Source organism: Onychomys torridus, chromosome 12, assembly GCF_903995425.1.
Source record: "Onychomys torridus chromosome 12, mOncTor1.1, whole genome shotgun sequence".
Lineage (NCBI taxonomy): Eukaryota > Metazoa > Chordata > Mammalia > Rodentia > Cricetidae > Onychomys > Onychomys torridus.
Genome location: NC_050454.1, coordinates 4283627 through 4298185, shown reverse-complemented (window position 1 = coordinate 4298185; position 14559 = coordinate 4283627). Strand labels below are relative to the sequence as shown.

Below are 14559 nucleotides of genomic sequence, written 5' to 3'. Positions count from 1 at the left end.
AAGGCAAAGAGGTTCCTTTAAAGCTATAACTAGATGCTACAAAATGACCAGGACAGAGTAACAGATTAACAGGAGAGTGAAGTCAAGTTCATTGGCTTTAAGACCTTTTGCAATGACCTAGTCCTATAATTTCCAAGCTTGTTTTCCTTTTTAAGCAATTAAGCACACACACACACACACACACACACACATGAGCGTGCACGCACACACGCACGCACACACATGCACACATGCGCACATCCTTACATGGAACTCCATGGAAAGTAGTTCTGTTCTGATTGCAGCAAGGAGAAAATAAAAGTTGGAAGGAGCTGTTGGATGAGGAGGATGCAGCTCACTCTCTCCATCTACCTCCCAAATCAAATGTCCCTGGGGTACCTAGAAGGACTTTGGAACCCTAGATTTCTGTCGAAAAAAAATCAACCGTCCAGCCCAGACCCTTAATTCTACAGATGGAAAAATTGGGTAGATTGTCCAGGCTTCCCACTGCATCAAAGACCGCATCGTGTTAGAACGTGCCCCATTTTCCCAAGCCAGGTCTCACCTCACCCCTTCCCACCAGCTGACTTCCCACCCCACCCCAAGCCTCAGACCCACGTGGGAATCTTAGACAGAACTACGGAAGGAGAATTGCAGGTAGATGATGAGCAGCAGGACCGTGGCCCAAAACAAGCACCAGGGAACGGAGCAGAAGTTGCAGCCTGAGCCCGCTTCGGCCTGTGGCTTGGTGGGGCTGGGCGCACGGGAGAAGGTGTAGGTGGTCGCCTCCTCCTCCAGCAGCTTCTCGCTGGGCTTCCAGTGCACGATGCCTTCCTGGCAGGCCTCGCAGAACTCGCCACGGTGTCGCCGGTTGTCCTGGCGGCTGGCCACGTGGATGCGGTAGTGGCCACCACGCTCCCCGTAGCACTGCTCGCGCAGGCTGGTGATGAGGTTGTCCACCAGGCTTTCGATGTTCTCCTCCAGCATGCTGGACTCGTCCAGCCGCGCTGTGCCGCACTCGTAGCACAGCTGCTTGAACACGCGCATGCGCACCGAACCAGCGCGCTGGGCACGGTCCAGGTACATGTGGAAGAGGATGACAACATGGGGCGACTGCCAGGTGTGCCAGCACCAGGAACAGTGGAACCTGCCAGTGAGGGAAGAGAACGAGAGGGCCATATGGAGGGATGAACAGGCCAGGAAGGGGTAAGGGGATGTGGAGGCTGGCGGAAGCAGAGCCCAGGGGTGGGGCGGTATGCTGACAGTCCCCAGGGTTCATTAGCTTCCCGGAGGAGGCCACCCTCCTTGCTCTGTGTGAGTGCCCAAGGGACAAGAGCAGTCTCTCGGACTTGGCACCCGGCATCTAGCAGTGGTCTGCTCCCTGGTTGCTTTCCAGAGTCCTTGTCTCCCTTGAGCCTGGTTTCCACGGGCCTTGTCCTTTGCCCCAACTCTAAGGAACCCATTCTTCACCAATAAAATGCTCTGGGTGCCTTGATTCCTCTGCCCACACCACGTCAAGTCCTGATAGCAAAGCTAGGAGATAGGCCTCTCTGAACACTGACTGAACAGGCTAGACATACATCAGGAGAAAATGAATGATTAACACCATCAACTATTAGCACAGAGCCAGAGAGAATGCATTCCCAAATCCTGGAGGGGAAGGCAGTGTGAGCACAAGGTGGCCCCTCCCCCTCCCGCAAGGGCCAGTGTTTCCCACACTGACCAGTCAGCCAGGGGTCACAGTTCAGCAACCAATTCTGAGTGAGCCACAAGCCCTCCCACTCTGCCCCAGAAGAAGCCCCAGGATGGAGCACCCTGCCAACTTCTGATGAAGGAACTATTTCTCTCAATCAGACCACACTTGGATTTAAAAAACGTCAGAATTGGAGGGGCCACAGAAATTAGCCTATTACTCATTATGTTTCAAGACACAGTAAAAGAGCCATCCACATACACACAGCCAATGACAGGAAGAATCAGTATCCTACTGACTGAAACAGATGGAATAGAAGAGAGTTGGCTGGACCCAACTAAGCAGGAAGGCCTTTGCTTCTGACCTAGACACCTGCACCACTCAGCTGCCCTAGCTCAAGTCCCTAAAATGTGTCTGAACGGAGACCCATAAACGGGGCCCAAGGAGTAGAATGCTAGGTTTTCTTAGATATTTTTGTACCTACAAATCACCTGGGAGCCTTGTAAAATCCAGGTACTGATCTGAGTCTGGAAGGGGCCCAATATTCTGCAGCTCTAACAAATTCTAGGTGGTCATGTCTATCGTCCTCATCCCTGGAGCACAAGGCGAAGATGTCGGCTAACCCTTCATTCAGCCTTGGGGAAAGCATGGTCCAAAGAGGAAGCAGATTGCTCGAGAGACATGGAGACCACAGCAGAGCCGGTTTCTAGAGTTGCTCCATGTGATTAATGTTTTAAACAAAATCGAGCTGAATTAACTAGGTTCAAACTGAACTTTCCTGATACAAGAGCACAGATCCCTTGACTCCCAAGGAACCCAAGCCTCTCTTTTCTCAGCTTACAGACACTTTTAAAGACATTATTAAAGTCTAAAAGTGTGTAAACTGTCCATCAGAAACTAATAATTTATATATATATATATATATATATATATATATATATATATATATACATATATCCTACCTTTTTATTTGCTAAGTGGAGAAACTATAAGAACAGTTCTCATGGCGACCAGTAGAAGAGCTGAACTCAAACTGGGTGTCCCTTTTTGGAACAACCTGCCATCTAGTCTACAGCAGCCTAACCTGGAGACTGAAGCAGACACTTGGGTTCTGTGTGCCCTTTTCTCTCCTCCAAAGATGGCCCAGGTCTAGGGTCCCAGAGGCTGCCTGCAGGTCCCTCTTTCTGGGCCACTCACCTGCCTGAGGCATGAAGTTCCAGGTACTGCTTCCAGCCAGGGGCCAAGACATTGTGCTTGAGGTTGGGGTCTATGATGAAGTCCCAGCTGTCAGCTGGCTTAGCCTCCTCCATCTTCTCATAGAAGACTTTCTTCCATTCGCCTGTGGTCACACTCTTACACATGTCCTCGTCCGGGATGAGGGAAGGCAAACTCCACTTTATAGAGAATGTGGGAAATGAGGGTAAGTGCAAGGCAGGGCAGCGCAGTCTCCACGGTCTAAAAATCCTCATTGGCAGGACCAGGAGGAAGCAGGACCCGGCACCCTCCTTTGTCCGCAGTGGAACCTGTTTCCAAGGCAACCAGGCAGGGTGCCAGGAGACACAACTTGGGGAGGAAAGAGTCTCTGGAAGGGTATTCCAGCGCCCTGATTGCAGTATGAAGAAGCAAGGTTTCTGAGTCTGAATGATCCAAGGCAGGTTGGGGGCCTGATAAAGGGCTAGACTTCACACCATATCATCTTGGCCTGCAAGAGCATAGAGAAATGATGACTTGAGAGCTGGCTCAATTTCACCTTGCTGCCCCCTGGAGGCATCATCAGCATCTGGCTGCTATGGCAACCACTATGCCTTAGGGAGCCAAGGAGAAATAAGGGATGGGAAGATGTAGACTGGTTAGCAGGTAGAACCATAATGTAGTCTCCCTCTGCACAGCCGCCCATCTCATACCTGAAACACTGCCATTTAATATACCTCATCAGAGATCTCATAACTCACAGTGCCTATGTCACTGTGCAGATCGTATAAATGGCAGAGCCGCTGATGAGCCCTTCCAACTCATTCATTCTCCCGTTTCAAGCATATTGATGTGTCAGCCCCCTATGCAAGGTGCTTGTAACTGGATATGTACCAGGTAACAATAATGCAATAAGATGCATACTTCAAGAACCGTTTACAAGAGCAGCCCCTATGCACAAAGGAGAAAGCCATTGCATCACCCAGGTAGCTAGCAGAACTATTTCCAGGGTGGCTTCAGAAGAGCAGTGTAAGAAAACCATCTGAGGCAACATGGCCTACATAGAGACACCTGTAATTTGTTAGTTTATTTAATGGTAAAATAGCTCTCCTTATTCACTTTGATCCAGATCATTGGAAATATTCAACAACAATTCAACAGAGCAGGGGCTGAGGAAGGCAGGCTCGCTAACCTCATTGGAAATTTGTTGAGGGATAATCAGGGGGAACATAAGATGGGGGTGAGAAAAAGCAAATTTTAAACACGGGACACTGGAACAAGGGATGCAAGGAAGGAAAGGTACCCAGAGGACTGTGGCTCTGAAGGGGACTTGAGAAACGGGAAAATGATTGTGCAGGGGGTGGGGTGGGAGATAGGTCCATCTACTAAAATGAGCAAGTTCTGTATCAGGCTCTTGGGAAAGGGCTAAAGCTGGCCCCATGGGGCAGAGCCTGTGCTGGGGGAGCTAGGATAGAAGCTAAGTGTGCAGACAGGTTAGGAGGTAGAGACAGAGTCCACCCTGAGATGGAAGGAGATGAGCAGGTGGAATGGGCTCAGGACATGGTCTGGCTGATGCTACATGCTATTCGGGGAATGACAGCATTGCTGTGCCCTGAGGCTGGTAGCATCAGATATCGATTTGCTCATCTCTACCTTCTCCCTTCTCCCTTCTCCCTCCAAGCTTCCTGAAGGTGTGAAGAAGCACCCGAGGCTCAGGAAAGGATGACAGATAAGAAGGGTGCTGATTCCATCTTCCAATCTTCCTCAAGTCAGGTGTCGATGATGGAATCCACGGCCTGCCAGCCACTTGCTCCTCAGGACACATGGCTGGTGGACAACAGGAACTCAGGACCTGACTCACTATACTTGTCCAGAACTGTAATTTTTAGCATGTTGTTTTTCCTTAAAAAGTCATATGTGCTGATTATAGAAAACTTACAAAATAAAGATAAAATTAAATAAATGTAATGCTCTTCCATAACATCTCTATCCAAGATAACTGTTGTTAGTATCAAGACAAATACCATAGGGCATGGTGACATGTTTTATAAATAACAACATCTCATGAATATTCTTCTAAGTCATTAATATTATTTTCTAGTCATATGCCATAGGCTGCATTATTCTGTCATATGAGTGGGCAAAATTAATGTAGCCCATCTTGTTCTTGGGGCAGTAAAGTTGGGTTCAGTGCCTCACAGATGAGCCCTTGTGTGTTTAAAACTTACACCCATAAACGTGCATTCTCAGCCTCAGAAATAATGCTGCTTATAGTAAGAAGGCACATCTCTCAGCTGGGCACTTGTAATTCCAGCACCAGAGAGTCAGAGGCAGGAGGACTGAGCTCAAGGTCTCAGCTACATAGGGAGTTCATGATTAGTTGTCTCAAAACATAGAAACAAAAAGAAAACCATTTCCTGATGGTTCCGCGGAGTCTTGCTGTGGCTGCAGAATCATTATGGTAAAAAGTGTCACTGTTTTGTATGAACATATATTTATATTTACATCTGAACTTGCAGCCTAATAGCAATCACTAAACAACAGCAGGTCTCAGGCACTATCCCAGATTCTTTATCGACAGCAGTTTATTCCATCTCAATGGCAGTGGCAGCTGCTTCACCTTACAGACACCCCTATGTGACTGAGAGCTTAGATAACCCGCCCAGGGTTCATCAGTCAATACTGGCTGATCTTGGATTTTGAATGGGTATGACTGTTTTAACTGGTGTGCTGTCCAGTGTGGAGTCAAGGATACACTGTTTGCTAGTTAAATGAGTGTGCCCCCGTCTCATCACCAGATGTGCCCATTTCAGCCTCCAAGGGTTGCAGACACTATGAATTGGTGTCCTTTTAGCAAATGGCTCACTGTGGTATGCTGAGGCCAAAGCCCCTCTAGATGAGGAGAGAACAGTGAGAGGTCACCTAGGCTCTCTTTTGCTACCAAGGTGTAGCCTTCAGTGTTGGATTTAATGAAGCAGTCACACCCACAAACCCACAATGTTCAGTATAAGTATTTCAGAGCCAAAAGAGGGATTTAGTCCAAACTCCTTCTCTAAATTTGGAATGATTCCCTAATTTGTATGTCATCCTTGCCCAGGAGCCATGCTAACCCTCTCTGGAAGGTTCCAATTTTGGTATATATGCTGCCGAAGTGAGCACATAGTCTGAAGTCTTTCCAAAGAAAACATAGTACAAGTTGTCTCTGTACACAAAAGCCCTGCGAGATCATAAACACTTGGTGCCAGGTACTCAGGCTCAGTGGAAAGAGCTGTGTGTCTGGAATCAGGAATTCAAACACCTACGCTTGCTAGCCCTTCTGCCAGCTAATCTTGTGACCTCATGTGAGCCATTTATTTTCTCTAGGGCCTTGATTTGTGCATCCATTCAAAGAACTAGAGTAGGTGAAAAAAAAAATCTGTGGTTCTCCTGACTACAGCCATGCATACTTCAAAGGGTTTTAGACTTAGTTCGATGATAGAAGGTCGGATGAGGTCAGGGGATGGAAGAGAACACTTCAGAAGAGGGGTTCAGAGGTGCCTGGAACCAAGTGCGGACTCCTTGGCGTCTTTGGTGTCTACACCTACTGTGTAGAGCCTGCTGCTCCCTCCAGGGGCCACTCCTAGGTTTGCACTACAAACAGTAAGAGGGATGGAAATGAAATCTAGAGCCACCGAATATTAACACTGGAAATGACTCAGAAGTTCTTGGAGATATTTCCTCAAACCGTTAGCTGAGTCAGCACTCTTGTCTCTGAATGAAGGCAGTCATCTCTGAGATAAGTTAGCTGACTGAACCAACTACTGAAGGTGGTAAAATATGGAAGCTGTCAGAAGTGGTGGCCAAGGAGAGCTAGAGGCTGGAGAAGTTCCTAGACAAGCTCCTAAAGCTAAGAGAAACTGACAACAAACATGTTCAGAACAAGTCTTCTAGAAGTATTTTGCAGTTGTTGCTACAATAAACATACTGTGTGTGTGTGTGTGTGTGTGTGTGTGTGTGTGTGTGCATTTAGTCAACTGATGCAATCCCCATTGGCACAAATTAAGTTTAATTTGAGACCTGAGCTTGCTTTGCAGAGGCCAGCACAATCCACCTTTGTGTATAGCAGAGTGCTTAATAATAATTTAAAAAAATCTACCAAGATAAAAAAGCAAATAAAAACTTGCCTTTGTTGGATGAGCTCTGATGCTATGAAGTCCAAACTCACAGATCACAGATTTAAATGTCTTTGGAGCCTTTGGATTCAGTTTGGTTTTTGAGAAAACCAAACCAAATATAATGAAATATTATGTGTTAATATTTTAAGCTCACAAATGGCTTAAAACTAAATCCCTATTAGAAAATACAGTCATTAAAAGAAAAGAAAGAAAACTATGCCTCTGATGTATTTGGCTTGATGGGAAATATAATATACAGCTTATTATGCTGCCATTGTTTATCAAGATTCTACAAAAATAAGTATCATCTATCTTAACATGGCATGCTAATAAAAAGCCACTACCGACCAGGATGGGTGTCACATCCCTATGTGGAATTTGTAGAGATAAAGGTGAGTGTTGGGGAGCTACATCAAAGACCAAAAGTTACTCCTGGCTCTCAGTGGCTAGAGATCAAAGATGTAAACTTGCTTGATATCCTACAACAAAGAATCTTTCCTCCCCAAATCCCCAGATGTGCTGAGCCACAGCAGTGAGCCTCTTCATGTTATTGACTTAAGGATGAAGATACAGTTACTTCTCTCAGTTTTCAATTCAAAGGAATCATCATGTTTCTTCCTCAGTAGAAACAGCCCATCCCTGGGAATCTAACTCTCTATACCACCCCGGGAAGAGCATTACTAGCATACTGTTGGAGCTGGCTTTGAGAATGCTGTTGCCTTTTCTACCCCTTAATCATTTGGGACTAGACAGAAAAAAAAAGAACCACTGTCTCTTTATTACTAATTCAGAGCATGCCGCACACCTCAGAGAATACCGCTGGAGCCTGGCAAGATCCTGTTTCCCAGCTGGCTCCCTCAACGAGCCTCCCAAAGACAGCCCAGTGTAAAATCAGGCCAGATGCTTCAGGATGAGGTATGTGTTGCAAAACCAATGAGTTTTGGCCGTGAAGGTCATCTGGCTGTGACATCTGCCACCCCCATTGAAGGAAGATGATTTGGCAGACCCAGCTGGGTAGGCAGGTGTCACCGTCCTACCTCACTAGTCCACACACACTCCCCCGAGAGCTGCACACTCAGGTAAAGAGGTCAACCTTCCTCAATAGAGAAGCATCCTTCTTCAGTCAGCGGTACACAAGCACTCATCTGCTGGGGCCTCTGATCAAGCGCCGAGGGTCCAATGACCGCAGAAACTTCAGATGAGCTTCTCCCGGAGATTGGCTTCCCCTGGTGATCTTAGGAGGACAAACAGCAGACTCGCTCTCGGGCTTTGACTTGTGGACTGTCCAGCAGGAAGGAGTAAGGCGCATTGTCAGATGTCTTGCTGTGTTCAACATCAGTCTCACAGTTCAGAGGACACTAAAAAAAAAAAAAAAGTTACTTTTTTCTATCAAGCCTCCCAGAGAATTGTGTCCAGAACTTTCCCTTCTTTTCCCGGTTCTTCTATTATCTCTTTTTCATTTTTTTCCCTCTATTTTCAGGGCCCTATGCCAGTGAATAGACCTCCTTGTCACTGATCGTGACCACTTCACGTGGGAAACTCCTTCATTACCAAGCTAACAACCATTGGCCCATATGATTATGGAAACAGAAGTCTGCAAGGTGGAGATGCACAAAAGCAGGTGGCATAGTTTCACTCCATGTCTAAAAGCTGAACAACTAATAACGTCAGTGATGGGAGGACCATTGTGCGAGCTACAGATCACTCAAACCAAAGCCTCAAGGGGGAGGGTGAATCTCCCTTTGCCGTTTAGTTCTGTCTATTGCTCTAGCTTGCCAAATCTACAGCCCATGCACACTAGGACATCAAGGAATGTGGTTCCCCCCAAAGTCACAAACTCATTTAAAAATTGAGGGATATTTTGGCTAATTTTTTTTTTAGTAACTCAATTGCTCAGTTCTAATGTGTAAACTTTGTAGGTAACAATATCAGGTCACAGTGTCTCAAGGTTGTAAGACCTTCAAAAAGATTGGACAGTCATACAAATCAAGGTTCCACCATTAACTCACTTGAAAACACCCTTCAACAGACTCAACAGAAGTAATGCTCTCCAAATTCCTTCAGGGACCACAGGATAGTTACTGCATTGCTAGACAGCACCCCTGAATCCCAGCTTCTCAATAATGAACTTGTTAACGAGAGATAACTTTTCAACTTAGTGGAAAAAATAAGGGCTTACTCCTACACTCGTGGTCACATTTGAGTTTATTTTTTTTTATTTCTTTGTATGTTTGACTTCCTAGTTTATACATAGTAATTACACATATTATGGGGCACAGTATATCAGGGTAATCTGCAAACCTATCAGTTCAGACATTCATCACTTCTTTATGCTGGTAATATTCAAATTCCTCTCTGCTAGTGATTTGAAATGGACAAATACCTGTGGCCAATGGTGTTGCTCTACTGTGCCATGTTGGAAGTGGCTCCTCCTCTCCAGCAGTACCATTCTGCTTCCTCTCCTCCTTCCAGAAGATTCTGCCTTTGGTTTGGAGGTTTTTGGAACCATGGAAGTAATTTAAAGCTTGTTGTATTTGACATAGGCAGAAAAAAAAATAGTTAAGGGTTCTGTGCAATAAGCAAATTGGACACGAGGCAGTGGACTGCCAAGTATGTCCTTCACACTGGTCACATTAGGTACTGAATCAGTTAACCTGAAAAAAATATAGAAACCAGTGTTGATCTTCCAAAAACCTAAGTCAGTTCTTTAGTGGATGTGATTCAGAGGCGATGCAAAGGAGTCCTCACTTGTCAGCCACTCAGTAGCAAGAATCCTTAAGTCCTGATCCTGCTCTTGAGGGGAACAGAGCAGAGATCTTTTCCCTAGGACCCAATTCTTGGTCCAGATTGACTCCAGTAGGAATGACAGAAGTTCCAGAGGGAGAGCCCCCATCTACACTTGCTGAGCGAGGCCCTTCCCTTGAGATGGGTATGAGCCATACCCACCCAACGCTTAAGAAGGACAGGATGGCTAATGCTGGAAAGAACCCTGAAAGACACAGTAGAATTGGCAGAAGACAGAATACCAAGGTCAGTCTTGCTGACAGCTGAAGGCGACAGCCAAGAGCAGGGCCATTTCAATCTCTCCAGGAGCCTACGGTGCCCTGAACCCTGCCAGAAGCGAGGGAGGAAGATGCTTTCAGACCAGATCCAAGGCCAAGGCATCTGCAGCCTTATATCTGTGCACCCATGGTGAACAGGTTCTCAAGGCCCAATCAAATAAGCATCGCAGGGGAAACTGGCCAAGTGTACCCCACAGTGAGCTCATTAGTCACTGACATTGATTGGTGTCATCTTACGTGGTAGTCAGTGCAAGGCTGTGACTGAAGGCTTTGGCACCCACAGCCTTTTCCATGTAGACTGCACCTTTACTATTTTCTTTGGCTGTTTTCCATTGTTTGGCTGAATTACATTTTAGACACCCAAGACCTACTCTTTTAAAAGCAACTGGCATCTGGTATGACAAAGTGGGGCCACGTATGCCTGCATAATAACCAGGCCTATTTTAGGTGTAAAGATGATGCTCAGCTAATACTTACCTAGGAGTGCCAACTACAAGAGATTGTATCAGCGGCAGGATGTCTGTGGAGAGGGAGAAATGACAGCCCTGAATTCCTTGACTATTGTGTGACCCAGAGAACAGCTTCTCTCCCCTAACATTCAAATAGTTCCTGGACTGGACCACGGGATCTTGAATGCTTTTCCATGCTGTACCAAGATGTGGAATAAATGGCAATCACCTCCAGCTTAGGTGAAAGAAGGTTTGAGAAATGCCTGTGTGCGTTTGATCTCTGTCTTCTGCATGGTTGTTGCAGTTGAGCTTGTTTTCTGTTGCTGTGATAAAACACTCTGACCCAGAGCAACTCAAGAAGGAAAGGGCTTGTTTCAGCAGACGGGTTACAGGCCATCACTGAGAGAAGTCACCACCGGGACTCAAGCAGGAACTTGAAGCAGAAACCATGGAGGAAGTCTGCTTGCTGGTTCATCCACAGGCTCATCCTTAGCTATCTTCCTCATACAGCCCAGGACTGCTGCCAGGAATCCACAGTGGCTGGCTCTCCCATACCAGTTAACATCCAGTTCCCTGCAGACACGCCTCCAAGCCAATCTGCTCTGACTCTCAGGTGACTCTAGGCTGGGTCAAAATGGCAATTAAAGCCAAACAGGACATGTTGTTAGAACTTTCATTTTTCCCCTTACCCAGTATTTTCCAAATGAAACAGAGAGCTTTCTAGAAACTGCCTCAAATTCTTAAATACATAAAGTAATTTTAAAAAACAGCCACCTTATGATACAGTTCTTGGTTGTGTCTTTACCTGAATCAAAGTACCCCCCAACTTTGTTCTGGGTCCATGGAAACCCAGCAGAGTCTGGAAAGAGAGAAACCTAAGCATGGAAGCCAGAACCCGGTCTTATACTTGGGCCATTCCATCTGTGTTGATGATACTCAAGTTCCCCCATAAACTGGGCTCACTCTGACTTGCCAGACACCCTCCCCCATATTAGTGTTGCTGTGATAAAACATCATAACCAAGGCAACCTATTTAAAAATGAGTTGAAGCCATGCCTGCCAGATGACCAGGTTGGTGCCTAACACAGTCGTCACTAGAGAGGCTTCCTCCAACAGCTGATGGGAGTAGATAAAGAGACCCACACCCAAACATTTGGTAGAGTTCAGGGAGAGGAAGATTTGTAGGGAGCTAGAGGGGTAGAGGACATCGGAGAACATGCCCATAGAATCAACTAAGCTGGGCTTATAGGGACTCAGAGAGAGTGAAGGGATAATCATGGAGACTGCATGGATCTGTGCTAGGTCCTCTGCATGTATGTTATGGTTGTTTGGCTTGGTGTTTTGTGGGACTCCTAACAGTGGGAGTGGGGGGTGTCTCTGACTCTTCTGCCTGCTCTTGGGACCCTTTTCTTCCTACTGGGTTGCCTCATCAGTCTTGATATGAGGGTTTGTGTCTATTCTCATTGCATTTTGTTATGCCATGTCTGGTTGATATTGGGAAGCCTGCTCTTTTCTGAAGGTAAATGGGGGAGCACTGGATTGAGGGGACAAAAGAGGTGGGGGTGGGGAAATGGGAGGAGTGGGAAGAGGGGAAACTGTGGCAGTCTGAATGTAATATATGAGAAAAAAAATAAAAAGAAAAAAAAGAATGTGTTTACATTGGGCTTAGAGGAGTCCATGACGGCAGCACAAAAGTATAGTAACATGGATAATTGAGAGCCTACCTCTTTATTCATAGGCTGAGAGTGGAGAGAGAGGAACTGGGGAGTGGCAATAGCCTTTTGAAACCTCAAAGTGTACCCTCAGTGGCATGCCTCCTCCAAGAAGGCCACACCTCTTAATCCTTCCACCACCTGGGGACCAAGTATTCAGACATACATACCTGTGGGAGCCATTCCCATGCAAGCCACCACACGGATGCTGTCCTTGCCCAGGAAAGGACCCAGATTCCCATGTGTGCGCCTTTGTTCATCCACCCATTCCCATCTCTACAGAACCTCCGTCTTCCACACTGAGACATGCTCTCCTATGCTAGGGTGGGGTGGCATGGGAGGGTGCCTATGTCTTTCTATAGTACTCTATGTTCTGCACTGAAACATTTGTCAAGAATTCTAGTACGGATTGAACACCGTCTATGTGCCTAGCTATCACTCGGCTAAGTTCATATTCTCTCCACACACCAACCCTATTGAAGTTGACTTCTGATTTTCTTTCATTTGTTTTTCCTCCTATCATGTGACTCATATATGTCTTGAAATGACTTAGTTACTTGCCTTGGGTCACCTGATGACGTGATGACTGGAGGGATTTGAACTTGGGGCATTCTGGTAGTAGCACCCACTTTCTTAACCACTGAGATATGTAATAATAGGATTAACTACCCAAGGTAAACTCACTAGGACAGGTTCCATATCAGCTTACTTGCTGATATGATCTCAGTAACAGATACAAAGAAAGTTGGCACTGAATGAGTTAAAATTCTGCTCCTTGGGAACCGGCTTTCTCTCTTCTAGGCCGTGGTTGTCTCTATTACACTTGCCAGGTTACTGTGTGCATGATCAAGATATGATAGAAAAAATAATTCACATATTTAACACTGGGATTATATGGTCTCAGTACTCTTAAATTTGAACCTAGGATAATTTGAAGGGGGCATAATGGAATCTGGTGGACCCCAAGAAACACAACTACACTTCCTCCCTTCAGATACCCTCCCATCAGATGACAAAACTGGGTCACACACTTGCAACTCTTCTTACAAGAGAAGCAGAGAGACTTATGCAAATATTCAGCATATGCTGAGGGATCAGCTGCTTGGAGATGGACTGTCAAGAGCCTGATTAGCTCTTTGCTCTGAGATAATAGGCAGAGAAGTGTCCTCTGGGTGACAATATTTGTAGACACATTGTAGATTACTGAGCTAAATATCTCACCAAGCAGATGGGAAATCCACTAACAGTCTATCACGTGTCTGGTCTTTTCCTGGTCTCTCTTTCACACCTGACGCAGAAGATGAAGGCTGTGGAATCTGCCTGGCTGCATTTAAGTCTTGTATTTTTTTTTTACTGGCTGTGTGACAGCTGGCTGACTTGATCTCTGTGCTGGTTAGTGTTTTGTCAACTTGATATGAGCTATAGTCATCTTAAATGACAGAACCGCAGCTGAGAAAATGCCTCCCTCAGACTGGCCTGTAAGCAAGTCTGTGGGCATTTTCTTCATTAATGATTGGTGTGGGAGGGCTCAGCCCACGGTGGGTGGTTCCACCTTTTGGCAGGTAGTCCTGGATTACATAAATATGCTGGCCGTACAAGACATGGAGGCAAGCCAGTTAGATGGTATCTGCTTCAGTTTCTGCCTCAAGTTCCTGCTCTAATTTCCCTCATGATGAAATAAACCCTTCCCGCTCCAAGCTGCTTTTGGTCATGGTGTTTGTCACAGTAGGAGAAACTGAACTTGGATAACCCTATGCTATGATGTCCTACTTCCAAAATCAACACATTGTAGCACTCCCTTGATTTGCTTACAGGTACTTAATGATGAGGACACACAGTTCTGAAAACCGTCTTGACTCTGCATGGAATCAGATCTGACTTACATCGCAAATGTCAAGTGACTGTGAGTCGTTACCACATTTCTTCTGAGCTAGAATGGGTTTTCAAGATCTCTAGGTCAACTCTGATCACAGTGAGCAAGCCCTCAGTGCCCCTGGCTGTGGGCAAGCTTCTGCAGCTCATGACTTCACAACTGCCAGAGACGGGCACGGTGGGCCTGTCAGGAAACCCTTTCAAGGAGTCACACCATTAGTTTTGCTGTTCCAACCACACAGTGACTCCAGTTTGCCTTCTGGGCCAGTCAGACTTACAATTATTCTTCCTCCTCTACTTCCTGAGCTTTGGGAGCTTAACAGCAGGAGCTGCTGAGATCCTCAGTGAAAGAACCGAGCAGACGGCATAGCAGGCTGCTCACTCTCCTCTCAGAGACCAGGCCTCAATTTCAGTTTCCTGAAACTGAGCAAGCAGTTTCTGGAAGGG

General features: G+C 46.2%; 1 protein-coding gene and 1 non-coding gene across 2 annotated transcripts; both read right to left on the bottom strand.

The window, feature by feature from the left end:
* Positions 1–605: 605 nt before the first annotated feature.
* Rtp1 (receptor transporter protein 1) lies at positions 606–3141 on the bottom strand. The gene is made up of 2 exons (XM_036203133.1): positions 2870–3141; positions 606–1126 (listed from the first exon to the last, which is right to left on the bottom strand). The coding sequence occupies exons 1-2, from the start codon at positions 3139–3141 to the stop codon at positions 607–609; spliced, it is 792 nt and encodes a 263-aa protein (XP_036059026.1). The 3' UTR covers position 606.
* Positions 3142–5915: 2774 nt separating this feature from the next.
* LOC118594369 lies at positions 5916–6022 on the bottom strand. The gene has a single exon (XR_004946358.1). It is a non-coding gene; the product is annotated as a U6 spliceosomal RNA (small nuclear RNA).
* Positions 6023–14559: the final 8537 nt, after the last annotated feature.

Excerpts from the sequence above, each read along its gene's own strand:
- Rtp1 (XM_036203133.1), bottom strand. The coding sequence starts at position 3,141 with ATGAGGATTTTTAGACCGTGGAGACTGCGCTGCCCTGCCTTGCACTTA. Across the intron at positions 1,127-2,869 it reads GAACTTCATGCCTCAGGCAG|GTTCCACTGTTCCTGGTGCT; the intron begins GTGAGTGGCCCA and ends CCTCACTGGCAG.